The sequence below is a fragment of the Mercenaria mercenaria genome, chromosome 4 (assembly GCF_021730395.1).
Source record: "Mercenaria mercenaria strain notata chromosome 4, MADL_Memer_1, whole genome shotgun sequence".
NCBI classification, from domain to species: domain Eukaryota; kingdom Metazoa; phylum Mollusca; class Bivalvia; order Venerida; family Veneridae; genus Mercenaria; species Mercenaria mercenaria.
The window spans coordinates 27628824-27656655 of NC_069364.1; the positions used below are offsets into that span (position 1 = coordinate 27628824).

Here is a 27832-nt window from a genome sequence, read left to right on the forward strand (position 1 = left end):
CAAGTGTATAATCAGCTAAACGCTTCATAGTGGATTTCAAGCACCTGACGAGTATAAAATGGATGAAAAGAGTGAAAATTCCAAAATAATTGTAGAAGGCGAGGCATCTGAATCAGATGAAGATGATATTACTGTACCAGATAAATCAAACTTTTCTGAGGTAAGGAACGATTTCAATGACAACTTAGAGATAATTTGAAACGATCACAGTGACTTGTGCCAGCCTCCCTCCCACCATAACTGTCAGCCAATAGGTTGGCTGGATTGTATATGCCAGTTTAACATGGTACACCGATTTTCACCTGTTTCATTCAGGTAAGTTGCATGTGCATCACTCTGATTACCATCAGGACATCCCGAATATCTTGATCAAAACAGCATTATATTGCATTTTGAAGCGCTAATCACAAGCCCAGGTCTGGACAGCCCGGCGTGGTCAGAGCAATACAATAGGAGAGATCGCCGTGACGTCACGCGTTAACACCTGTTTATCTGGTGGTTGGCAAAACAAGTGTTTTTAACACCATTTGCGTATTGAATCAGAATTTTTAATTTTTAATAACTTTTTTGCTCATTTATGGATTTTAAAAATTCAAAAAGATTTGAAATACTAACAATCTTCATATTTTTGTATCCAAATATCTTTTTTCAATGAATAACCGTTTTAAATGACATATAATTTTAAAAGCGGCGTAGTGATTTTCACAACCTTTAGTAAAACAGTGTAAGTTAAGCGTTCATAACTAATCCATTTTATTTCGAAATAACAATTAAAAGTAATCAATAAATTGCTTGTTTTATAACCTTTCCATTGATCAAAAAATTATTTATGTAATTTGTGTTTTAAGAAAGTTTAGACCGTTAGAAAAGCATCACTGTTTACAAAAAACATGGACGATCGGCTTCTGCCCACCCGATCACTGTCTTATCAGTTCTAAAAATAGAAAATACACCGGATTTGTATACAAACACGATCTCTCCTATATCATGTCAACCTATTGTCTTTTAGCCTTTTAAAATGAACTGAGAACAGGTATTGATCATAAAACAACTGTTTTGTTAACTTACAATTTCTTGCAGTTAGCATCTTTAAAAAATTCCTACTTAGAAATTAGATCTACTATCTACATGTAAATATTTAGATAACTTGCTTCAAAGTTTTCTGATCTGAGGAATATAAGAATTCAGATGTTAAAGTAAGCTTTATTTAATGTCGCATATATAATTAAAAGACAACTTGTAACAAGATACTTACCTTGAGGCTTATTTACCTCCTAAGGGAGTTACCAGTACTATTTATAAAGCTTTTACATAACGTGACTGGTAATCGAACCCCTAGCCTCTACCATTGAGCTGTGTTTCACAGTCAAGTTTAGCAACAGAGCCAGGATACAAGGTATTGTCTGTGGCTCTAACAGAATGATTTTCTCTTACCATCAGTCTAGTTCAAGTGGTTGTCCAAATAATTGTACTGAAGAGTTAAGTATCATTTTTTGGACTGGTCGATATCCTAGGAAGACAACGTGAAATATCAGAATGTAAAATAGGTCTACCTAAGGTCTCTTTATTTAGACTAGTTCAAGTGGTCAAGTGATCTTGAGTGTTATTTTGTATTTTCATCTTTTTTTCATATCCATGGAATCGTTCGTAGTGATCTTTTTTTTATTATATATTATATTAAAATAAGATAAGAAAAAAGTTGCCCCCAGGGGAAAGTTTTACAGATAATAGGGGAAGAGGGGGGAGGGAAATTTTTATTTCGGATTTAGACCTACAGTACGTCCAAGATGAAAAGTCAATTTTTCGCGCGACCTCGGTGACAAAAAACGATTGACTGTGTCCTTTTGCGGTGTCCCGAACACGCTAGCACATCGAAACGGACACCGAGTCCGTTATCGGCTGCCTAGCGATCAGCGGACACGGTGCGTCACGGTGTACAATTGCGGTGATTCTCCGTGTTCAGATCGTCTCAGTTAATCTCGTTTTTGATTGTAGAAAGATAATTTTTGCTCCTATATTTTGTTTTAACAATATTGTTTTCTGTTTTCAGGTGAACACTAAGCTTGTAAGATGTGTAATTATAAACTGTTTTGTTTCCTTTGTTTATGTTCATAGTTGTATGTAAAAAATGTTAAAACGTCCACTAACAATTACTACTAACATTACATGTTGGAATAAATGTTTTACTCACCTCTGTTGCAATTAAACTGCCTAAGTCTTTCTTTCGTTTAGCATGTTTGCCAATTTTCACATGTTGCGAAATTATTTGGTAAGTTACTTATGATTAATAAGTTCATGTTGGTATAACAAGTGCTAATTAGGTAATTGTCGACATCAATAAAGAGTATTTAAATTTTATAGTTTTCAAGTAAAACTTCTTTCTATAAAATGCAGTTTCAAACAGTTAATTTTAACTTCAAGTCATGAAAATTGACCGATGATCATGTTTAAATCAATATCATTTTCACTTGTACATGAAGTCTTGTTTATTTTCAATTTGCAATGATGTATTATCGTAAAATTTACAATGAAACAAGGGATAAATCAAAAGTTATGAAGCAATTGTTTTATATTTCAGGTACACACCAACTACTAGTATATCAAAAATAGAAGAGAAAAAAAAAAACAGAAGAAGTTTCGGAGCAAGACGCGCTTGTGGCTAGTAATACGGTCCCGCACGGTCCTAAAGCTAGTCATACGTGAGGCACGTTCAGCTAGACAGTCTTGCTTGGACTACGACAGTAGTGATAATCACATACGACTAGATTTTTGGCCGTCGTGCGGGACTGTTCACTACAGCATGTTTTAAAGCCACTAAAAAATATGTATCATTTCCATATGGTTTATAATAAATAATGAAAACGTAAAGTAGTTACTTATGGGTACTGGTAGAAACTTTCAACAAGAGTGAAAATTACAGCACAACACCAGAGGAGGGAAGAAGCAGAAAACGAAAATCGGGCTTCTATATCTTTTATTAATTCTCTTTTTTTCTATACGAAATTTAACAGAATATAATATTTATTAGGAAGCACAAACAATTCAAACAAATAAAGCCAAGAATGATTTACACTAGAAAGAAAAAAATATTTTGCTAAGTTGCGTTCTCATATAATGCTTCCATTTGATTTTATTTCTTATTCATAACATGTACATAGATACAAACGATACCAACAATCGAAGATTATTTACACAAAATACATACAGACAGACATATTCTATAAATCATCATGTAATAATCACACACATAACGTGACAAATACACGTGCAGTTGTTAAAACTAAACAGTATAATTCTATTTCATATGTTGTTTCTGTTCCCTTTAGTCTATTACACAGACAAAATTTTATGAAAAAGATCATATACGTTATTACGAATATGCAAATATTACGAATATGAAAGTATCTTAATCTTGCCGAAAATAATACAGAATGGAGAATAAACAATTTTTGTCAGTAGTGAATACATAATATGAATTATATAATAAACACAAAATAATTTCTGTAAGCATTACCGATACACAGGTTTTTGTTTTATATGAGGCTATAAACATATATGACATTTAATGCTAATAAAATTATGTTTACAAAAAAAAAAAAAAAAAGAAAAAAAAAATATATATATATATATATATATATATATATATATATATATATATATATATTAAATTGTAAGTTGTTGCTTCAAAGGCTCTTACTCAGCACTATTTTTCGTAATCTTGCCCTGAAAAAAAGCAGATAAAACATAATTTTTAACAGCTGTATGTTACACATTAATAGTTTCCTAAAATTTGAAATGTCACGTGATATAATTCGATTAATTTGTTGTTTCAGACATGTAGACAAGCATCTAAATGTTTAAATGGATAATTACTTTGTTTAGTTTAAGTGAATAGCACTGTTTCCCGAGCGAAAACTTTAATGCCGATATTCTATATTGCATTAAAATTAAATTTCAAATTCTTTTTTGATATTTACAAAAGCAAATAAATTCGTTACAAATTAACAAGTTATTCAAAAACTATTAATTTTAACTGGTAACTTACCTCTTAAATAATTATCTAACTCCATGCCAAACTGTGAACGAAGATTAATCGTTAGGGTTTTAAATAACGTAATCGTATTAAAGTAATTGTTAGTATAACAACAGAAGTTTGCAACAAACATACAAAACTGCAAAAGTGAACTCTAAATAAAACAACTGAATTTACAAGTTTTATTGTTTATTAAGCACTGTCTCGTCGTATACGCTTCGTGTCAAGTGCTGTACCTGCAAAATACGAAAAGTTTCCAAAATTACCTTGCAGACGAACATTGAAACTGAAAAATTACGATGTTTTTTTGTGTTAACATACACATAAATATATCTTTTAATTTTTGGTTAAAAAAAATGAAAAATAGCATATTTTAAAACAATATCATGAACACCGCAATCCGCCGCGATTTCACCGCGAAACAGCATGTTCGGCGAGCACCGTGTCCGGACACGCTGTTCACCGCGATTTGCGGTGAAATCACCCAGCTGGGTGGTCAAATTTCTTTGAACACGCTAGTCTGGTGTCACGGTGATGGGTGTCCATTGGAACTTTTCATTTTGGACGTACTGTATTATGGGCCATGCTCATATGAATACTTAAATAATTTAGATGGGATATTTTAAGTTTTTGAAGTGAAAACACCTTCTAAATAAATTTTTCTAAACTGACTATTTTACAGACACAGCCAGCAGACATTGCTGGTGCAAGTGAACCAGGAAGTGAGAGCACTCTAAAAGATGAACAGTCCACCAAGAGTGGAGTGGTAGATGGTGATAAGTCGGCAAAGATTGGTGTCATAGTGTCAGGTGAAGCATCAGAAAGTGACGAGGAATTTGAAATTGTAACAAGTGAAGGTCAAGTCTTACCTTTGAATGGTAAGTGTCATTACAGCTGTAAAAAATTCAAATAACTATTCAAGGTAGGAAATTAACTTGTTCTTAAAATTCAGATGACTCCTCAAGGTAAGAAATTATCTTGTACTTAAAGTTCAGATGACTCCTCAAGATGAGAAACTATCTTGTACTTAAAATTCAGATGACTTCTCAAGGTGAGAAACTAAGTTGTACTTAAAATTCAGATGACTCCTCAAGGTGAGAAACTAAGTTGTACTTAAAATCCAAATGACTCCTCAAGGTAAGAAACTATCTTGTACTTGAGTTTCTTACCTTGAGTAATCATTCAAGTGAAAATTATGCCACAAGTTGGAATAAGCTTTTGACTGCTGATGTGTCCAACTCTAATTACCTCCCTTGATGTTCCGTAATGTCAGTTTGAAATGAAAGTGATATTTATATATAGAGTTTTAAACTGCAGATTTTTCACTGTCATTTTCCATTTTGGTTATAAAAATACAGGTATTTATTGGAAAAAATGTATTTTCTTTTACTTTGTGTTCTGTTCAAATGATTATTATTTGTGAAGACTTATATTCAAGGATTTCATGGTAATGCCGTCCATAAAATGAAACGGAATTGAAAAATAAAATTTTGCATTTCATTTCTGAATAATGAAAACTTCTGTTGTGTCACACACAAAGATTTTTTGCTAACAAAATTATTTTACTGTTACAGTATTAGATTTTAACCAAATATCATGCTGGACACAATTGATTCTGCCTTCAGTGCAACAAGTGATCTGCACTGTTGGCCATTCAGTCAGTATCTTTTGGTAAGCTCCCCTTTAAACAGTTAATGGTACTGTCCAAATAGAAAGATGGACAGGTTCATTATAGGAGTTCAGCAGAGTAAAGGTTAAGCTAACACTTTATGTCTTTGGTATTGTATATTGGCAGTGAACATATCGGAGAAGGGAGACACGAGTGATATATCATCTCCACAGTCTCCACCATTTCCCATACAACAGAAAGAAACAAAGCCAAAATATAATACGTAAGTAAATTTCTTTAACAAATGTCCCAAAAAAATATCATTGGATCACATCAAGAAACAAGAAGTGTTAACTGTGTGTTTAATGTTATTGTATAAGAAGAGTTTGGTTGATTAACGCAACAGTACCATTAAGTACCAGGTTGCAGATTGAAATATAATATTAAAATAAGCATGTTCGGGTATTATTAAGCATGCTTTTTACTTGTACAATTTAGAATAAACCTAATTATATTGTATTATAACTATAAAGCACTACCTTAATAAATTTGTTGCATACACTTAAGTAGAAAATTGCTGAAAAGACCCATCACAACAATGGTAGCATTTAGATCTGCATCTGTCAAGGATGTCATAATTCTGGGCAGAAATTTTGGCAGTAATTGCAGAGAAGGAGTTAAATATTTTGAATTTGGATCTTTAATGTTTAAATCATTTCTAGCTTTATTTTGTGAAATCAGTGTCTAGAAAATTCATAAATATACAATCTTTTTCTATGTATTTCAGACTTCTGAATAGAAAATTAAGTAAGTATGCATTGTTTCTCTGCTGTTTTCAACATGTTTAATATCCTGTGATGAAAACAGTATTTCTGAAGGGTTACTGTTTAACCTTTAGCCTGCTGGCGGCAAGTGATTCTGCCTTTGTGATCAGTGCAGACCAAGATCAGGCACGGATGTGCAGGCTGATCATGGTCTGCACTGTTCAATATTTAGTCAGTAAATTTTCATTGAACACCCTTTCGAATAATAAATGGTACTGCCCAAATTGAACGATGGACCATTCCATTTTAGAAATTTAGAAGGGTAATGGTCAATTAGACAATTACGTTATAAAATTGTATAATAAAAGACCATTCAAGTAAGCATTGCAGAGCTTTGGATAGTCTAAATCAGTGACTGTAGTTACCTCCCCTGATGCTCTATTATGTCAGTTTGAAACGAAAGTGATAACTATGCCATGTTCTGGATTAAGTTTTGGACAGCTGATTTAACCAACTTGAGTTACCTCCCCTAATGTTCAGTAAAGTCAATTTGAAATGAAAATTATTATGCATAGTGTTGGACTAGTCTTATGACTGCTTATTGGATGGTCACTAGTATGAGTTTGATTAAGAAAACTAAAGCAAATATAATTGGCATTTCATTGCATGCATTTTTTATTAAGTACATTGTATATAAACAAATATATATTTGTGTTTGCCCTTTAAATGATAATGTATGCTGTTTTGGTGTAGAAGTACACAGTACATGTGTTTACAGGAGAGAGAAACATTGCTCTGAGAAGACATATTGTAGACACAATACATCAAAGTTACACACAGGCTGCAAAAGATCTACACAACCTGACAGTGCAACTTCAGAGGTCACATATAGCTATACAAGTAAGCTTGTCTCTTCTTAGTACTGTCAGAATGTTATCTGTAGGGGTGAATATTTGTGGATTTTATTGTTGCATCAGTCCACGAAATTTAACCCCTATGAGTAGGTAAATAAAATACCTCTTTATTAAACCACCAGATACAACGTATATGGGAGCATGTCTGTCAGTCGGTCTATCTGTATTTTATGTCTCCTTCATATCTTAACTGCAGAGAAGATTTTCATAAAACTGGCCTTAGTTATTTACCTCATCAAAGACAACATGCAGTGTGTACAACCCAGGTCACTAGGTCCAAAGTCAGTGTCACACTTGGAAAGATTTTCATAGAACTATCACCAGTTATTGACCTCATTTAGATGGTATGTACAAAAACCAAGGTCAATAGGTCCAAGGTGAAGGTCAAATAGCTTAAATGCTTATCCTATCAGTATGGTCTAAACAGCTGGGAAGATTTTCATTAAACTAACATCCTTTATTAATCTGGTCAAGATGACATGCAGAACACATGACCCAGGTCACTACGTCCAAGGTCAAGGGCATTTGTAGGTCAACGGTCAAAAAAGCTTATCATGTTGTGCTTTCTTAATTATTTTATGAAGGCTTACATTTTGTAGATTGGCAGAATTATGCACAACATACAAAAATAAGTCTGCAAGATGATATAAAGAAATATTTGTAATAAATACATTCCACCTTTGGGTGTCAGTGCTTGTCTTTAAGTGCTTGACTTAAAGGTTTCTTGTTTAGAGTTGTTAGTCATGGTTATTGCACACCAAGAATGGATAGAACATCTTATTATGCCCCCCTTCAAAGAAGGATGGGTAAATCCTTTTGCAGATGTTGGTCTGTCGGTAAGTAGACCAATCCGTTTCCGGGTGATAACTCGAGAACGCTTGGTCCTAGGATCATGAAAATTGATAGGGAGCAGATGACCCCTATTGATTTTGAGGTCAGTAGGTCAAAGGTCAAGGTCACAGTGACCCGGAACAATTAAATGATTTCCGGATGATAACTCAAGAACGCTTGGGCCTAGGATTACGAAAGTTGATAGGGAAGTTAGTCATGACCAGCAGATGATCCCTATTGATTTTGAGGTCAGTAGGTCAAAGGTCAAGGTCACAATGACCTGGAACAGTTAAACCTTTTCTTGATGATAACTTGAGAATGCCTGGGCCTAGGATCACAAAGCTTGATAGGGAAGTTGATCATGATCAGCAGATGACCTTTTGATTTTGAGGTCAGTAGGTCAAAGGTCAAGGTCACAGTGACCCGAAACAGTTAAATGGTTTCCAGACAATACTCAAGAATGCTTTGGCCTAGAATCAGGAAAATTGATAGGGAGGTTGGTCATGACCAGCAGATGATCCCTATAGATTTTGAGACCAGAGGTCAAGGTCACAGTGACCCAGAACATTTAAACCGTTTCTGGTGTTAACTTGAGAATGCTTGGCCTAGGATCGTGAAAGTTGATTGGGAGGTTAATCATGACCAGCAAATGACCCATATTGATTTTTAGGTCAATAGATCAAAGGTCAAGGTCACATTGACCCAGAACAGTAGAACTTTTATGTACACTGACCAAATGATTTCTGTTCCTTGTGCAATTACTGAATGCATCAAAGGGAGGGTGGGGGGGTGCATTTTGTGTTCTATGAGCTCTTGTTTTTAGCTCACAAAGTGACAAGGTGAGCTTTTGTGATCGCGCCGTGTCCGTCGTCCGTCCATGTGTGCGTCCGTAAACTTTTGCTTGTGACCACTCTAGAGGTCACATTTTTCATGGGATCTTTATGAAAGTTGGTCAGAATGTTCATCTTGATGATATCTAGGTCAGGTTCGAAACTGGGTCACGTGCCATCAAAAACTAGGTCAGTAGGTCTAAAAATAGAAAAACCTTGTGACCTCTCTAGAGGCCATATATTTCACAAGATCTTCATGAAAATTGGTCAGAATGTTTACCTTGATGATATCTAGGTCAAGTTCGAAACTGGGTCACGTGGGGTCAAAAACTAGGTCAGTAGGTCTAAAAATAGAAAAACCTTGTGACCTCTCTAGAGGCCATATATTTCAAAGATCTTCATGAAAATTGGTCAGAACATTCACCTTGATGATTTCTAGGTCAAGTTCGAAACTGGGTCATGTGCCTTCAAAAACTAGGTCAGTAGGTTAAATTATAGAAAAACCTTGTGACCTCTCTAAAGGCGATATTTTTCATGGGATCTGTATGAAAATTGGTCTGAATGTTCATCTTGATGGTATCTAGGTCAAGTTCGAAACTGGGTCACGTGCCATCAAAAACTAGGTCAGTAGGTCAAATAATAGAAAAACCTTGTGACCTCTCTAGAGGCCATATTTTTCATGGGATCTGTATGAAAGTTGGTCTGAATGTTCATCTTGATGATATCTAGGTCAGGTTCGAAATAGGGTCATGTGCGGTCAAAAACTAGGTCAGTAGGTCTAAAAATAGAAAAACCTTGTGACCTCTCTAGAGGCCATACTTGTGAATGGATCTCCATAGAAATTGGTCAGAATGTTCACCTTGATGATATCTAGGTCAAGTTTGAAACTGGGTCACGTGCCGTAAAAAACTAGGTCAGTAGGTCAAATAACTAGGTCAGTAGGTCAAATAATAAAAAAAACCTTGTAACCTCTCTAGAGGCTGTTCATGGGATCTGTATGAAAGTTGGTCTGAATGTTCATCTTGATGATATCTTGGTCAAGTTTGAAACTGGGTCAACTGTGGTCAAAAACTAGGTGAGTAGGTCTAAAATTATTAAAATCTTTTGACCTCTCTAGAGGCCATATTTTTCAATGGATCTTCATGAAAATTGATCTGAATGTTCACCTTGATGATTTCTAGGTCAGTTTTGAAACTGGGTCACGTGCGGTCAAAAACTAGGCCAGTAGGTATAAAAATAGAAAAACATTGTGACCTCTCTAGAGGCCATATTTTTCATGAGATCTTCATGGAAATTAGTGAGAATGTTCATCTTGATGATATCTAGATAAAGTTCAAAACAGGGTCATGTACCTTCGAAAACTAGGTCAATAGGTCAAGTAATAGAAAAACCTTGTGACCTCTCTAGAGACCATATTTTTCAATGGATCTTCATGAAAATTGGTCAGTATTTTTATCTTGATAATATCTAGGTCAAGTTCAAAACTGGGTCACATGAGCTCAAAAACTAGGTCACTATGTCAAATAATAGAAAAAACGACATCATACTCAAAACTGAGTCATGTGGGAAGAGGTGAGCGATTCAGGACCATCATGGTCCTCTTGTTCAGTAGAGTCAATGGTAGGTGTCATATTTATTTCCAAAGCATTCAGTCTAGGCTGATACAGCTGGGCACATTACTAATTTAAGTAAACCTCCTGGCACTGAATACTAGTCAGGATATCAGTCATAACTGGGAATGGAACCTGGATCACTAGCATTGTAGTCAAGTCTACTAATTACTGCACTACTCATGCCCTTTTAAGGCCACATGGATAAAAAAAGTTATAGTTCTTGCCCTGTTCCTCACCTATAGATTATGAAAAAATATATTAAGTTTTAAAAAGTGATATTATTCAAGAAAAGTTGACCTAATAAAAAAGACCCAAGAAATATCAATTTTCTAAGTTAAAAAAGCAATAATTCTGAAAAAAAATGTAAGACAGAGTTATGGTTCTTGACCTACTTATTAATCTAATGCTAACAAACATGTGTAAAAAGTTCCAAAGCAATAGCTCTTACAGTATTCAAGAAAAGTGGACCTAATGAAAAAAATTTACTAAGAAATTCCAATTTTCTGTGTACAGAAAGGGTCATAATCCTGACAAAATGCATACAAAAGGTATGGTTCTTGGCTAACATACTCATTTTGATTCAGTGATGATTAAAAAAGATTGCAACGTTTGAAAAGTATTGCTCTTACAACATTCTAGAAAAGAGGACCTAAACAAAAAAAAATTACCAATAAATTCGGAACTTGCTGAAAAAGGGCTGTATTTTGACAAAATATATGTGATATTAGTTATGGTTATTGACCTAGTTACTCACCTGAGCCGTGCCATGAGAAAACCAACATAGTGGCTTTGCGACCAGAATGGATCCAGACCAGCTTGCGCATCCGTGCAGTCTGGTCAGGATCCATGCTGTTCGCTTTCAAAGCCTATTGCAATTAAAGAAACTGTTAGCAAACAGTATGGATCCTGACCAGACATCCGCACAGTCTGGTCTGGATCCATGCTGGTTGCAAAGCCACAATGTTGGTTTTCTCATGGCACGTCTCACCTTATGAAGTGGATAACATCCTTGTAAGGTCCTCTCTCAAATTTGTTCAAACAGGGGTTCTTGACCTGTTTTATGTTTTTTTATACTTAAGTGTGTCATACATATTTAAAGGTCAAATGGCCAGTTCAGGTGAGCGGCTATGGCCACTATGGCCCCTTCTTTAAAATCATGCAAGCTGTTAATAAAGCATAGAAGACAGCTCCAGTTTTACATAATATAGGCTGTTTCATCCATTATGTGTAGATGTGTATTAAGAAATGACTATTTGACTGGCCATAATTTGTGTGCTACAACTCTGATTTGAAAAAAAAAGTTATTGTTTAATTAGAAAGCAATGTCAGCTTTTCTAGTTTGTTTTTTTTTCCTTAAATAAACTTTTACAGTTAAACACCCATAGATTTATATATATAAAAAAAATGTGTTAGCAAAGGTAACTTCTCTGAGAGTATTATCCAGTCTTATCACTTTGTTGATTTCCGTACACTGAAAATTTGTTATTTTTTATTGTACAGGATGTGTCACACCATATGCGGAACACAACAAATGACTTGTTTAATTTAGAGGACAAGGTGGACATTGTTCGCAGTTGCAATATTTTACCCGACATAACATTGCCTGCAAGACCTGATTATTCTCAAACTGATGTACAGACTTAGAGAAAAGAACGTTGGTGCAATACTGTGATAAACATTTGTGCTTCGTCATGTAAAAAAGGACCATCGGGACAAAAGGTCAATTTGTTTTGACACAAAAACAGAAAGACCATGAAGGTCCAATTGATTTCTTTATATTTTGGAACTATGTTAAGCTTCTGTTTACAAATTCTATAAAATATTATTTCGTTGCCTTATTTCCACAACGCCATAAATAGCTTTTTGGTAGTGTTTGGGTAACGACGTTCAAAGATTTGAGTGTAAATGACGTTACACTACTTACAACCTTGTTGAACCAAAATTTAGCCTGTTTATGTTAGTTCTACAAGGACAGATATTCACCATCATACAGAGGTCATAGAGGCATACCTGATGACACTAAAATCTCAGTTTTGTCAAAAATGAACACGTCATTCTGGAATTAAGGTGACATTTTGGTAAAGTTCATTATGGTTTTATTTTTTACTAATGTTCATGAACAATGCCACTTGTGATTTCCAAATATTCATGAGCACTAATATGCATCATGTTATAAAATACAAACTCTCATGTTTCAGGAATTCTTTAATCACCAAAAACAAAGTTGCTTACCATGAAATTGCCCTGATAAAGCCTACACCAAATTATACATTCTACAGTATTTTGAAATCTTCTTCAATTCATTTTGTGGGCTTAAAATTTTGTGATTTCGTACAAAAAGGCTATGGTCCCTGAAAGTCAGTTTTAAGATCAGTGTGCAAAACAGTATATTATGTCATCCAAATTTCAAGGCTATATCTTAAAAATTAAGAAAGTAGGTCAAGGTCACAGTCAAGGGACTTACTTAGGTTCATCAAGTAATTATAAGTAAGCAGTCTATAAAATATGATCAGATAATTTTTGAAGTATTTTTTCCTATATAAATAAATAAAAACTAAGTGACCCCGGAAATTTACAATATAGTCATATACGTAAATAAAGCCCCACCCCCTGGCGGTCATGTTTTTTACCGAAAAAAAATGGCTTAAGCAATTTTGGTAGAGGGTTACTAGAGATCTTTTCTACAAAATATTTTTGAAATCTATCTTCTGAAGATTTTTAAAGATTTTCCTTTTGGTTGCCATGGCAACAACAGTTCTAAATGGATTTTTATTCTTTGGACAATTTTCAGGGTTGCCAGCAGTCTTGAAAAGTCAGGGAAATTGGATTCTTTTTCGAGGTCAGGGAATTGTCAGGGAATTTTAAAATTTGGTCAGTGAAAAATGAAAATCCTGGAATGTCAGGGAAAAGTCAGGGAAAAATGATTTCAAAACTCGAAGAAGTTAATCATTTTAAACTTTTGTGGCTATGGCAGTCTTCAAGCATTAAATTTAAGTAATTAAAAACAAAGTTTAATGATGTAATACTGTAACATGCATTTAATTTGTTTAAATCCCTCATTTTTCTTTAAACACTGATTTTGCTTGAAGACTGAAAGGCTTTGCAACCCTTGCCTCCAGAGCTAACTAACATTTTTTTGTTATTTTGTAGGAAAGTGACACACGAAGAGAGCCTACAACTAACATTATTCTAATACACTTTTTTTGTTGTAGGTACTCCAGGTGTTTTCTGGACACTGTATATTAAGAGATCTTGGATTTTGAGAGTGATGCTTTGTCAATATGATTCCAATGGTCTTGCTATTAGTCATGGTGTTTTATTGTTTTTGCCTCTAGGAAACTGTATAATAACAGATCTTGGATTTTTGAGAAAGATATTTTGCTAATACTAGCAGGGTTCCAATGGTCTTGTTATTAACCATACTTTATTGTTTTTACCATGAGGAAAGTGTACCTTAAAAGATGTTAGATTTCTGATAGTTACATGTCTTGCAAAGATGCTTTTGATATGTATCTCTTAATAATTAGGTTTCACTGACCAATAGTCACAATTATGTTTCATTGACTTGACCACCAAACAGTCATACAAGAAAGAAAACCATGTTTATTATCATTGTGTTTGATGTTTATGTTTAATATATTGGGAAATAAATACAAAACATTTAGCCCGCCCGCTTAGCTCAGTAGGTAAGAGCGTTGGTCTACGGACCGCTGGGTCGCGAGTTTGATCCTCGGGCGGGGCGTATGTTCTCCGTGACTATTTGATAAACGACATTGTGTCTGAAATCATTAGTCCTCCACCTCTGATAATTCATGTGGGGAAGTTGGCAGTTACTTGCGGAGAACAGGTTTGTACTGGTACAGAATCCAGGAACACTGGTTAGGTTAACTGCCCGCCGTTACATGACTGAAATACTGTTGAAAAACGGCGTTAAACCCAAAACAAACAACAAAACATTTGGAAAAAAAATAATGGGAGGATTGGACATCTATAGGGGAGGTCAGGAGGCCGTTTAAATGTTTGGCGGTTTTGGTCAGTGAAAAACATGAATTGGTCAGGGAAAAGTCAGGGAATTTTGTTCACCCAGAGTGCTGGCAACCCTGATTTTGAAAAGGGGCCACCCAAGGCTCATTTCTGTGAAGTTTTGTCTGCCCAGTAATTTTGAAGAAGAAATTTTTTAGAAAATGTTGATGGACGAATGACAGACATCAAGCGGTCACAAAAGCTCACCTTTAGGTGAGCTAAAAAAATGATGAAATTTACGTATATATAAATTATTAATTTTTGCATTAGAGAAGAACTTCTGTTCATAGAGAATACAATCACTTTGAAACGTACTGTAAACTCAATTGATTTCATGAGCACGAAATTCTGTAGTTTTGGTCAAAACAGCAATTCAGTTTGGATATGAATTTGTGGATTTCAGCTTTGGTACATAAAATGATTGGGAATAGGAATATAATTATTTGTTTGTTGGGATTAAATTTCATGGATTGACTCACCAGGAAAATTAATGATTTTACAGTAATCTTGTGAAATAAATTTCTTATATCTGTGAATAATTTATTCCACATTGTGAGGAATAATCATAACAACAGTAACTGTTATCCATTCAAAAATTGAAATGTTCAGTAGTGTTTTGTTGCCTCACAGGGTGGTTTTCAACAGTGAATATACATCCGGCAGCAGTGTGGTGGTTGACAGGCTATTATAATGTGTTTTCTATGCCTGTATGATTTATGTGAATCTTCGCAAAGCTGTTTTCACTGTGGATTAATAGTTTCCATGTAGAAATCAATATTTTCAATTTATCACTACTGGTACCTTGACAGGTATTCATACAATCAAGGAGAGTGAATCAGAGAAAATAAAAACACATTTTCTTGATTGAGAAATGATAAGGATAATAGCAGTGTGGCAAAAGACTTCTTTGGACTTTTATGATCTCACAATTGAAGATCAGGTTCTCTTTGAATTTGTGTTACCTCCCCTTTCTTGTCTTTAAATTTTATTTTATTTAGAAATCTAATCAACCTTGAATAATAGTTTTGAATTTACTAGTTAGAGTTATATTAATATTTTATTTATGTTATTTTTATGTGCAATAATTCTAGACTAAGCATTTTTGATAAGTCTGTGGAGCAAAGGACTTTAGTCAATGGGTTGCGAGTTTGCTCACAGGGCAAGGTTTCTTTCCTTGGTATTGATTTGACAATGACATGTGTGTCTATTGTCATTTATCTACCTTTCCTGATTATTGTGGGGAAGTTGTCAGTTACATGTAGAGAACAAGTCTGTATTTCTGCAGAATTCAGGATTGCTGGTAAGTTAGACTGACCATCATTACATAACTGAAACACTGTTGAAAAATGGAGTTTAACCCAATTAAAACAACTGAGGTTACCATGGCAGCATGGAGACTACTTTGATCTTGATGTTACTTCTTACTGCCATCCCTATATGCTTATTGAAGTAGTATGCAAGGAAATTTGAACGTGCATGTGCACAACTGGGAGCTAATGGTGGAAGTAACAACATACTAAATGTATTTGTATATTTGTTCTGAACAATTACACAAACTTTTCTTCCATTTTATACTCAATGTTTCAATAATGCTGAAATAATGAATAAACTACCGCAGAAATGCTAAAAAATGTTATTACATTAAAATGACATCAAAATTGTTATGGTATTATGCATGATTTAAAGTTCTAAAATGAACAGAAAAGGTACTTAATACTGAGAATTAATTATTGTGTCACAAAATAACTTGAGATTTATGGTATGTATCAATAAAGATCAAATCCTCTGATCAGATGAAATTCAGGTCATAAAAACATCATTTTAATGTTCAAATGAAAACAAACAGAACTTTTATGGAGACTTCAGTACACTAATAAATACAAAACAGAGGCATACTATTGTAATTTATGTGCCTGTAGACTGAAATAACTCCAAAATTATTTTTTTTTCTATTTTAACGGGGCACACCTCCAGATTGGTATAAAATGTTTTGAGATTAAACAGAAACATTGAACTTTAAAAGTAAATTGAGTTTGGTTTAGTTATATATTACAGGACCTGTCTAATGATTATCTGAAGCCTTTAAGTCTTGTAAAACTGGTGTCTTAATAGCTGCTTGTGGGAATGGATTGAAACTTTACACACTTGTTTACTGTCATGATCTAACATTCAATTTACAGGTTCTTTTACTTTATTATGCTTTTTAGCAAAGTTATTAATTTAACTTTCATAGGTGCAATGCTTTTGAATACTGTATTTAAGTGTTGGTGTCTCTGACAGCTGTTGTTGAATTTCTTTATGTTGCTGTCAGATATTTGATGCTTATCTAATTGCATGTCCCTTTTATCTCTGATAAATATTGTTTCATGATCATAGTTATTCCAGATTGTATGCAATATATTTAAATTATTGAATAAATATTTCAGCTGAAATGTTGTTATTTTTTAAGCCCTTAAGCAATTTAAAGAGTACTCTATTTAAGGTAACCGCCTCGGTAGCCTAGTGGTAGAGCGTCTGCTTTGAGTGCGGGAGGTCATGGGTTCGATCCCCGGCCGCGTCATACCCAAAGACCTTAAAAAATGGTACTAGCAGCTTCCACACTTGGCGCTCAGCATTAAGACGGTAGTGCTAGGACTGGTCAGCCCGGTGTCAGTATAATGTGACTGGGTGGGGTATCATGTCACGTGTCTACATGTAGACAACGTAGTTTATCTGAAAAATTGTTGAAAAAGATGCTAAACCTGAACACACACACACTGTTTAAGGTAGTAATGCATGTTCTAATTATATCTTTTCTTTAGAATTTGATTAAACACTTAAAAGATATACTAAGAAAATTAGCCAACTGAAAAAGAAAGGTTTATATGCTTGATTTGTATGCTTGATCTTTTTTTTTTTTGGACTGATTTCAAATTTATGGATCTCACACAAGTTTTCATTATGGGATTCTTCTGGAAAATCACAATTTTGATAATAGAATTTTTTTCTGCAATGCAGATTTTAATGAAACTTTTCACAGTTGTATATCAAGATATTGTGTATAATATGGTCTAATGACATGAGTAGGTCTTTTTGTTTCCTTCTGAGATATTTACCCATAATTCAACAGGGTGGCCAACCCGTGTAACTTTTCCATATCTTACACATAGGGAAAATTGCTTGATTTATGTAACATTTTTGTGTATAATTTCCTTGTTTCTGGATGGATTTTGATAAAATAAAAAGTGTCAAATACAGAACAACAAGTGCTTTACTAGGCGGAAAGACTTTATCAATACTGTCTTCAAACACTGCTCAAATGCTATTGTACACAGTTGGTCCGTCAAAAACATTTGAGTGGAATGTTTGAGAAAAGTATCAAGAATATCTGGCTGACACTTTATGGGGAGGAAAGCACCCATTTTCCTGTCTTCGATGCTTTTATTTTAAGAAAGTTTGTCAAGTAATAAGGAAATTATAAGCAAAAATGTTACCTGAATTGAGCAAATTGCCCAGTGTGTGTGATATCAAAAAGTCACCTGAGTTGGCCACCCTGATGGAAGGGATCTGCAAATTCCAAGCAAATTTAAAGGCATGATTTAAATTTATTTTCCGTGTAAACATTTCATTATCATTGGTGGATCAGTTATGATATTCTAGAGCTCTGTTGTGTTGTTTGGGAATTTCCATATGGTAACAAAATTTATCTTAGACCTTCGTAGGTTGTTTATTAAAAAATTATATATCCAAAAACAGTGAGTTGTTCTTGAATGAAATCACTGTTTGGAGTTCAGATGTGGAGGAAATATATCACGAGGGGCAGCTCAAGTGGTATGATAATACACATCTGAACAACAATGATTTTACCGGTATTCATGATATTTTTCTACTACTTGTGATATTTACTGACACTTTATCAAGGAATGTTATCTACATCCATGATGACATCCACCAAATATTTGCCAGTTTTGAGTGGTTTTCTTTCCAAACGCACCTCTATGACGTTTGACATGGTGACGTACAAAAAAAAAGATTTTTTGAATAATATTTAAACACATAGTTGCGTGTTTAATAGGAAAATACATCGAGTCATGTTAGAATGTAGCTTGATTTTTTTCAAACTGACATTGCTTTGTAATTAAAGTCCTCTATCTTTAAAGAGACTTGTACCAACCTGCATTTCATTAGAACATTGCCTGGCAGCTAGTTCAAAAAAAGGTTTTGAAAGAATATGAAAAACGTACCAGCACATAATTTTTATGTAATTCGTACACCACCTTTCCCTCGAACTTGTCATCCGGGACCGGATGACGAGTTCGAGGGAAAGGTGGTGTACGAATTATCCAAGTTCGAGTTAACGAAGTTTGACTGTAGTTTGCCACCTAGTCTGGTCCCATAATATCTCTTTCCTCTTAAAAGGCATTTTGATGAAATATATATATCCAGAACATTCTGATAAAAGATAAACCGAGAACATTTGGATAAAGGATATACCTAGCACATTTTAATTAAAGATGAACCCAGCACTTTTTGTAATGATGTAACCAGCACATTTTGATATGAGATGAACCCAGCACATTTTGATAAAAGATGAACCCAGCACATTTTGAGAAAAGATGAACCCAGCACATTTTAATAAAAGATGAACCCGGCACATTTTGATATAAGAGGAACCCAGCACATTTTAACAACAGATGAACCCAGCACATTTTGATATAAGAGGAACCCAGCACATTTTGACAACAGAATGACCCAGCAGATTTTGAGAAAACATGAACCCAGTACATTTTGATATAAGAGGAACCCAGCGCATTTTGACAACAGATGAACCCAGCACATTTTGAGAAAAGATGAACCCAGCACATTTTAATAAAAGATGAACCCAGCACATTTTGATATAAGAGGAACCCAGCACATTTTCACAACAGATGAACCCAGCACATTTTGATATAAGAGGAACCCAGCACATTTTGACAACAGAATGACCCAGCACATTTTGAGAAAACATGAACCCAGCACATTTTGATATAAGAGGAACCCAGCACATTTTGACAACAGATGAACCCAGCACATTTTGAGAAAAGATGAACCCAGCACATTTTGATATAAGAGGAACCCAGCACATTTTCACAACAGATGAACCCAGCACATTTTGAGAAAAGATAAACCCAGCACATTTTGATAAAAGATGAACCCAGCACATTATGAGATAAAAAAGGAACCCAGCACATTTTGACAACAGATGAACCCAGCACATTTTGATACAAGATGAACCAGCACCTTTTGATGAAAGATGAACCAAGTACATTTTGACAAAAGATGAACCCAGCACATTTTGATAAAAAAGTATATTTTGATAAAAGATGAATCCAACAGATTTTGACTAAAGATGAACCCAGTATATTTTGATAAAAGATGGACCCAGCACATTTTGTTTAGTTTCCATTAAACTGAAATGGAACTTGGGATACATTATAATTATGAAGTGGATGTGCATACATTTTTTTGCATTTTCATATTTGATTATTTTTTCTCTCAAATTTTGGCCAATTTTCTGGACTGCAACATCAGAACATTGTGTACTGCCTTTTTTTGAAACTTGTATACATCAACATGAAGTGAAAATGCATTATAATGCAGTATATTTGATCAGGGCTTTCATGTCTGATTGTTTTTTTCTGGAGTTAAAGCCGTGTTGTGGAATTTATATTAGTGTATAAGGGTGTGAGTCATACAATATAGCAGGCATTCAGACACTAAATAGGAAAATGGCGCAAAAAGAAATGGTAGTCGCATAATGGTGGATACAAATATTCCTCAGTTTTTTTGCTCTGTAGAGCTATTTTCCTTATTTTCTTTGCAATGTTTTTTGCTAAAATTACGTGACAGATCTATGCTTGACTTGTAGGTAGCAATTTCATAATGAAATAACAGAATTTTTAATGGAAACTTAGCTCATACACCACTACTACAATTTGGGGTCTCATTTTTTAGCTGATTTTGCAGTTTGATTTTTATTCAGCACTGACAATATTCTTCAAGAAAATACAATCAAAATGGATCCTGATGTGTGCTGCAGCCATTAGAAATATGTCAATTTTATATATACTGAACAGCAAAAGAAACTATCCAGTTTTATAACTGGGGTATTTTTTATTAAAAAACTTTAACTTATAAATCACTTGTGTTTTTCATATCACATTACACTTTAAGAACTTCACGTGTAAAATTTTTAAAAAATAAATCAATCGTCAAGTCAGTAGTCCCACAATAACCGTTTTGCACAAAATTCATGTGCACCTGTAATAAACAATTTACTTTGCGAAATTTTATTGTAATTGGAAATTTTTCGTATTGATCATTGACATAAAGTTTAAAAAATATTGTTGGTTGCACCGCACGACTGAATCAAATTTAGCGCGAGCACCCAATTGGGATGTTACAATGCAACTGATGCGCAGAAGACATAGCCTTTCAAACGGCTATTGTGGGACTACTGACTTCTAGATTGATTTTTAAAAATTTATCATGTGAAGATCTTCAAATGTAATTTTGGTATGAGAAAACAATTCAAATATGAAAAAATATTTTTTTTATTTCAAAATATACCGGTTATACATCTGGATAGTTTCTTTTGCTGTTCAGTATAGAATAAAGAAGAACAGCTATTTAGTGTGTTGTAACGTAGCAGCTTTAGTTAGAAATTTAGTATACTTTAACCTGAATGATAAGACTTAGTAATGTTCACGACAATTCGTTTTCATGATAGACTGTCAAAGAAAAAAAAGAGAAGAAAACTGGGACGCACTGACATAGTTCCAGGTAAAGTAATGTCTCATTGTGTTATAAGAGATAGAAATTAATTACAATTGCCATTGGTTGGGGAGACGCGGCATCCGGAGACGCTTTCAAAAAGGAAACACGTCAAACGTTTTCAAACTTGACCACGAACTTCGTACGTATCGACAATATTTTTCGGAAATTATCGGTATACTATATGATGTGAACTAGTCCAAATAATTAGACGTGAAAAAGTTGCCGTTTGACGTTCAACAGTCAATACTCTGACATACTACATTTTTACTATCATAGCCTTTTTCGACATAACATGGAAAATAAAAAATGTAAAATATCAGTTAAAATGAACTTATAAAGTGATATGAGTAACAGTTATGTCAGGTCTTATATTTAGGACTAGAGGTGAACAGGTGCGTTAAAGCGAATTCTATACAGATTTCACGCCCTTTGTCTATGTAGGGAGAACGCATGTCATGTTCTTTTCGTGTTATAACATCTGCAGAATCCCGGGGGATCAGTTGGTACCCGAGCCTGTTAGGGTGAGTGTTACAATTCCCGAGTGATTCTGAAGATGTTATAAAAATATAACACAAAAAGGACGTGTGCTAACACTTTTCTAGCATAAAACGAATAAAAACCATGTAAATGATTAATAAAGTGTCCCTTAGTGTCATTAAATTTCCATGATATGTGTGGCAAAGTCTACGTTTTTTCACGTTTACATCATTTCCTTTTGAATTATCCGTTTGGAAGTGTCTAGGGGTACGAATCCGTACCTCTAGAATCTTATCATTTGTCAACATGGACGAGATGTCCTTCATACCGCTGATGAAGGCAGTGAGATACTGCTGAAATATACGGTAAAAAAGTTAGTTTTTCTTCTGTGTTCATGGATTATTACTCTAAAATTGACAATCTGGAAGAAGAGATCAACATTCATATTTGTAACGTTCATCCGATTTGTTACATTTTCCTACGAAACGTAAATAACGGAGAAACACCAAATAAATCACAAGGATTCGATGGGGCAGAAAAAAAAGATATATATATATATTTTAAAAAATAATGTTAAATATGTTGTGAAAAAAAAAAGATTTTTAATGATAATTAACCCATAGGGTATAAATTTATGTTTTCCACACATTTGGTATCCGTTACGAGAAAAAATGGACGTTTTCACAAACAGTTTCTTTTACTTAATGTTGGTTAATTGATTATTAAACAATCAGTTCTGTGTCGATTATCATTATATCTAATTAAATAACAAAATAAATAGGCGCATATTATTATGCCTATTTTTTCTGCTGAATTTCAAATATAATTTATTCAGCGGTTAGATTCACTCATTAATCTGTTATCAACAGTTTGTTTTAAAATAAACTAATGGGCACGGAACAGTGTATTCATTTGGAGTTCCTCAGTTATTTAGATTTTGAAAGAGAAGGTAAACAGTCGGGGTGAACGCTGCCCAGTAAACACCTGACGTCGTACCGACGTTGGTTAGACGTTGGATTTTGGTCACAACGTCGGCGATCTGAATCCATCGTCTAACCAACGTCGTAACCACGACGTCTAATAGACGTTTAGGAGACGTTGGAATTTGGTTGGATAGAAAGTCTGTTTAAATGTTTTCATTTATGAAATTAACTGGTGTAATTTTGCTATTATAGTTTAAAGATAGTTATGCCTGAACATGCGCTTATAAATAATAGTTCATTAGCACATCAAACATTATCATTAATTATGTTACAAAATCGCATGAGATTGTCTATTTTCGGAAACGGATTTCTTTTTTACCAATTTAAAACTGTTCAGGAAAAAATTGCATTCTATACACATGTATAAATTATTCTAAATTCACCTAAGGATCTTCTACACATGTTGTTTATTAGTCATGCCTTCGCGAGATAAACCTGCATCGGTTTACACAAGTCTTCCGGTAATTTGATATTTGTGGGATAAGATAGAGCAAGTTTATAAATACTTTACACAAAGGGATCCGTGCGCAACGTGAGTAGCAGATTTTTGAAAGTTGTACTTAGTTTAACAGTATTCTTTTTAATGTTACGTATTCTTTCAAAAATTGATGCATTATGTTTATTACTTTAAAAATCAATTGCGTTTAACATAAAACTTCATTACATTTTATGAGGTTATAGAGATTTCTTTTAGAATTTAAAATATAACATGTTTGTTTTGCACGTAGTAATTATGTTCTTTAGTAATAGCTCAGACTGCTCTAGCATACTTGTTTAAGTTTTCAAATTTTATGAAATGATGGAACTGTCAAATTTTATACATTTCAGATGGGAATTTTAGCGGAGTTGAAGAATCATGCAGACATGACTAAACTTGAAAGTTTCAATTACTGGATTACCTTTTTTGGATTTATGATATTAGACTTGTGTCGCTATCATGTGAAATAAAGATGATAAAATACATGTGTTGATTACTTGTTCGATTGCAAATTCTGTTGAAAATTTGGTCAGATTTTGGTTGGAAAGTGGTTAGATTTTGGTTGGAAAATGGTCGGATTGCGACGTCTAGCCAACATCAGGATCCGACGTCTAAACGGTTTGCAAATCCAACCAAAATCCAACATTAATTCAACGTCGGGGTCCGACATCTATACGACATCTAACCGACGTCAAATGTCTACTGGGTGGTATCTCTGTAAATCATTTAAATCCAAGTTAAGTGAACACTGGTGAAGTCTTATTTGTAATTTCATTTTCAACAAAATTTAAGATGTAAATAACCCTAAATCTCTAGAAAAAGGAGGTCCGTACCCCTAGAAAACCCCTAACTGGCTTGTCCAGAGGTACGGATCCGTACCCCTAGACACTTCCTATAGGAAATGAAATGCTAAAGATCCCAACAGGCAATCCCTTGAGCAACAACATAATACCAAATATTCCCATAATATGAAAGTAGGTGCTACTTAAAAGGCAGAGCTCCCTTGAAAAATCACCAGTGCCCTATAAAAAATTAAAGAAGTGGTGTTGCAATGGCTGCAAATATCTCAAATTATGGATCCATTTTAGGAAGTTTATGTTCTACTGGATTTATTACAAATAATTGTAATTCTGGGATCATATACAATGACTATTGTAATTCTTTTTAATGTCATTATTGTCAATTTACGTACCTTCTGCCAAAAATTCTGCTATGGTAGACTTCTGGTATGGGAGAATAACAAACATCCATTTACATGTACATTGTTTGTTTTAAATTCAAAAGACAAACCATTTTTAAAAACTACTAATTAGAATTTCACACAGACAAAAAGATTGTTTGCCAAAATTTTTGAAAACCCCTGTTTAATTTACTGAAATGCAAAAAATCTAGGGCTTTTTAGCTCACCTGTCACAAAGTGACAAGGTGAGCTATTGTGACCACTTGATGTCCGTCGTCAGTCGTGCGTCGTCCATCAACAATTTCTAAAAAAATCTTCTTCTTGAAAACCACTGGACAGAATTACACCAAACTTCTCAGGAATGATCCTTGGGTGGCCCCCTTACAAAATTGTTCAAAGAATTGAATTTCATGCAGAACTCTGGTTGCCATGGCAACCAAAAGGAAAAACTTTAAAAATCTTCTTCTCAAAAAACAGATGCCCTAGAGCTTACATATTTGGTGTGAAGCATTGCCAAGTAGACCTCTACCAAATTTGTTCAAATCATGACCCCAGGGTCAAAATTGACCTCGCCCCAGGGGTCACTTGATTTTACATGGGAAAATCTTAAAAAATCTTCTTCTCAAAAACCAGAAGCCCTAGAGCTTAGATATTTGACATGTAGCATTGTCTAGTGGACCTCTACTAAAATTATTCAAATCATGACCCCAGGGTCAAAATTGACCCCGCCCCAGGGGTCACTTGATTTTACATAGGAAAATCTTCAAAAAATTAAAAAAAATAAACCAGAAGGCCTAGAGCTTAGATATTTGAAATGTAGGCTAGCATTGCCTAATGGACCTCTACAAGATTTGTTCAAATCATGACCCCCGGGGTCAAAATTGACCCCGCCCCAGGGGTCTCTTGATTTTACATAGGAAAATCTTCAAAAAATTTCTAAAAATAAACAAGAAGGCCTAGAGCTTAGATATTTGACATGTAGCGTTGCCTAGTGGACCTTTACAAGATTTGGTCAAATCATGACTCCCAGGTCAAAATTGACCCCACCCCAGGGGTCACTTGATTTTACATAGGAAAATCTTCAAAAATTTTCTAAAAATAAACCAGAAGGCCTAGAGCTTAGATATTTCACATGTAGCATTGCCTAGTAGACTTCTACAAAATTTGATCAAATCATGACCCCAGGATCAAATTGACCCTGCCCCATGGGGTTACTCAATTGTAAATAGAAAAATCTTCAAAATTTTCTAAAAATAAACCAGAAGGCCTAGAGCTTAGATATTTGACATGTAACATTGCCTAGTGGACCTCTAAAAAATTTGTTCAATCTTGACCCCCCATGGTCAGATTGACCCAGCCCCAGGGGTTACTTGATCGTACATCTATAGGGAAATCTTCATAAATTTGCTAAAAATAAACCAGAAGACCTAGATCTTAGATATTTGATATGTAACATTGCCTAGTAGACTTCTACAAACTTTGTTCAAATCATGACCCCCGGGGTAAAATTGGCCCTTGCCCCCGCAGGGGTTACTTGATTGTACATCAGAAAATCTTCCAAAAAATTTCTAACAATGATCAGTTTGACATTTGAAACATGTAGCTCATATTACTCAGGTGAGCGATCCAGGGTCATCTTGACCCTCTTGTTAAGGTTAATCTTTTAGCTCCATTATAATTTTTTATTCTTATTTGTATAGCCAACAGTTTTTTTTTTCCAAGTGTAAAACTCTGGTCAGTGATTCTTAAGAGCGTGGACACGATATATTATGCGAAAGGGGAGAAGAGCAATGTGTGTTTTTCCAAATTTCAACACCTGTTAATTTGGTTCCCAAAAACCTCTTTTTAACTCATCTGATTTTTTTGAGAGAAAAAATGATGAGTTATTGGCATCACTTGATCGGCATTGCCTGGTTAAGTTTTATGTTTAGGTCAGCTTTTCTCCAAAACTGTCAAAGCTATTGCTTTGAAACTTGCAACACATCCTGTGCAGAAAATATTTCCTGTTGTTCAACATCAAAAGCTGACTCTGTACAGCAAGAAACATAAATCCATCATGCTGTTTGCAAGAACTATGGCCCTTTTTGGACTAAGAAAATATCAGATTTCTTGGTTAAGTTTTATGTTTAGGTCAACTTTTCTCCAAAGCTATCAGTAGGCTATTGCTTTGAAACTTGCAACACTCACCATCAAAAGCTGAATCTGTACAGCAAGAAATATAACTCCATCCTGCTTTTTGCAAGAATTATGGCCCCTTTTGGACTTAGAAAATCAGATTTCTTGGTTAAGTTTTGTGTTTAGGTCAGCTTTTCTCCTAAACTATCAAAGCTATTGCTTTAAAACTTGCAACACTTGTTCACCATCAAAAGCTGACTCTATACAGCAAGAAACATAACTCCATCCTGCTATTCGCAAGAATTATGTCCCCTTTTGGACTAAGAAAATATCATAAAACACACGGGTAGAACAATATACAGAGAAAAAAAAACAGAGGAGCGTCAGTGCTCTTGTTATTCATTATAATCAACAAATTCTGAATATATTTTAAAGAAGCATTTATTTGGTGACTATATATCCATGAAAGTCAACATGGTGGTTAAATGTCCATCCACAGACTACCTGTGGCATTCATCCAAGTTTATTATCCCCCGACGAAAGTCGGAGGGATATAGTTTTGGCGTTGTCCGTCCGTCCGTCTTTCCGTCCGTCCGTCCGGAGCCATATCTAGGAAATGGTTGGGAATATTTATTTAAAACTTCATATACTTGTTCACCACTATGAGTTCTTGCGGCCCTTCAAGTTTCAGTCAGATTGCCTAAGTAACACCAGAGTTATGGCCCTTAGAAGTTTCTAGTGTTAACTATATAGGGTACTATAAATATGGCAATTTCTGCATCATAACTTTTGATATATTTGACCTTGAACTATGAAACTTTAACAGAATTTAGAGCACTATAATGTGGTTGTGCACACACAGTTTCGTATGGATTTCTTTTGTAACTGCAGAGTTATTGCCCTTTAATTGTCTAAAAATCCACATATTTGTACATAATAAACTTGCCATTTGGCAGAATTTCATTAAATTTCTTTCATTCTTTTCTGTGAACATTTATTATAAACATGTGAAGTTGCGCACCCACACCTGGGTGCCCACTTGCCTTGGTCACCCGGGGTGACCCCGGGGTCAAAATTGACCCCGCCCCAGGGGTCACTTGATTTTACATAGGAAAATCTTTAAAAAAATCTTCTTCTCAAAAACCAGAAGACCTAGAGCTTACATATTTGACATGTAGCATTGCCTA

At 34.5% G+C, this 27832-nt stretch overlaps 2 protein-coding genes across 3 annotated transcripts in view; both read left to right on the forward strand.

The window, feature by feature from the left end:
- The first annotated feature begins 2 nt into the window (after nucleotides 1-2).
- LOC123551306 (biogenesis of lysosome-related organelles complex 1 subunit 3-like) lies at nucleotides 3-17049 on the forward strand. Its single transcript, XM_045340142.2, has 6 exons — nucleotides 3-160; nucleotides 4716-4911; nucleotides 5829-5925; nucleotides 6430-6449; nucleotides 7185-7306; nucleotides 12095-17049. Exons 1-6 carry the CDS (start codon nucleotides 59-61, stop codon nucleotides 12236-12238), a joined length of 681 nt encoding a protein of 226 aa, XP_045196077.2. The 5' UTR covers nucleotides 3-58; the 3' UTR covers nucleotides 12239-17049.
- Nucleotides 17050-21326: 4277 nt separating this feature from the next.
- Nucleotides 21327-27832, forward strand: part of LOC123551307 (nuclear receptor ROR-beta-like) — a 32598-nt gene continuing 26092 nt past the window's right edge. Inside the window, exon 1 of one of the 2 annotated variants that reach the window (XM_045340144.2) lies at nucleotides 21327-21418. The gene's annotated coding sequence lies outside the window, so the exon portion shown is untranslated. The other variant, XM_045340146.2, reaches the window with a different exon arrangement.

Coding starts and splice junctions, on each gene's coding strand:
- LOC123551306 (XM_045340142.2), top strand. CDS start 59: ATGGATGAAAAGAGTGAAAATTCCAAAATAATTGTAGAAGGCGAGGCA. Junction 161..4,715: donor ATAAATCAAACTTTTCTGAG/GTAAGGAACGAT, acceptor ACTATTTTACAG/ACACAGCCAGCAGACATTGC. Junction 5,926..6,429: donor ACAAAGCCAAAATATAATAC/GTAAGTAAATTT, acceptor TATGTATTTCAG/ACTTCTGAATAGAAAATTAA.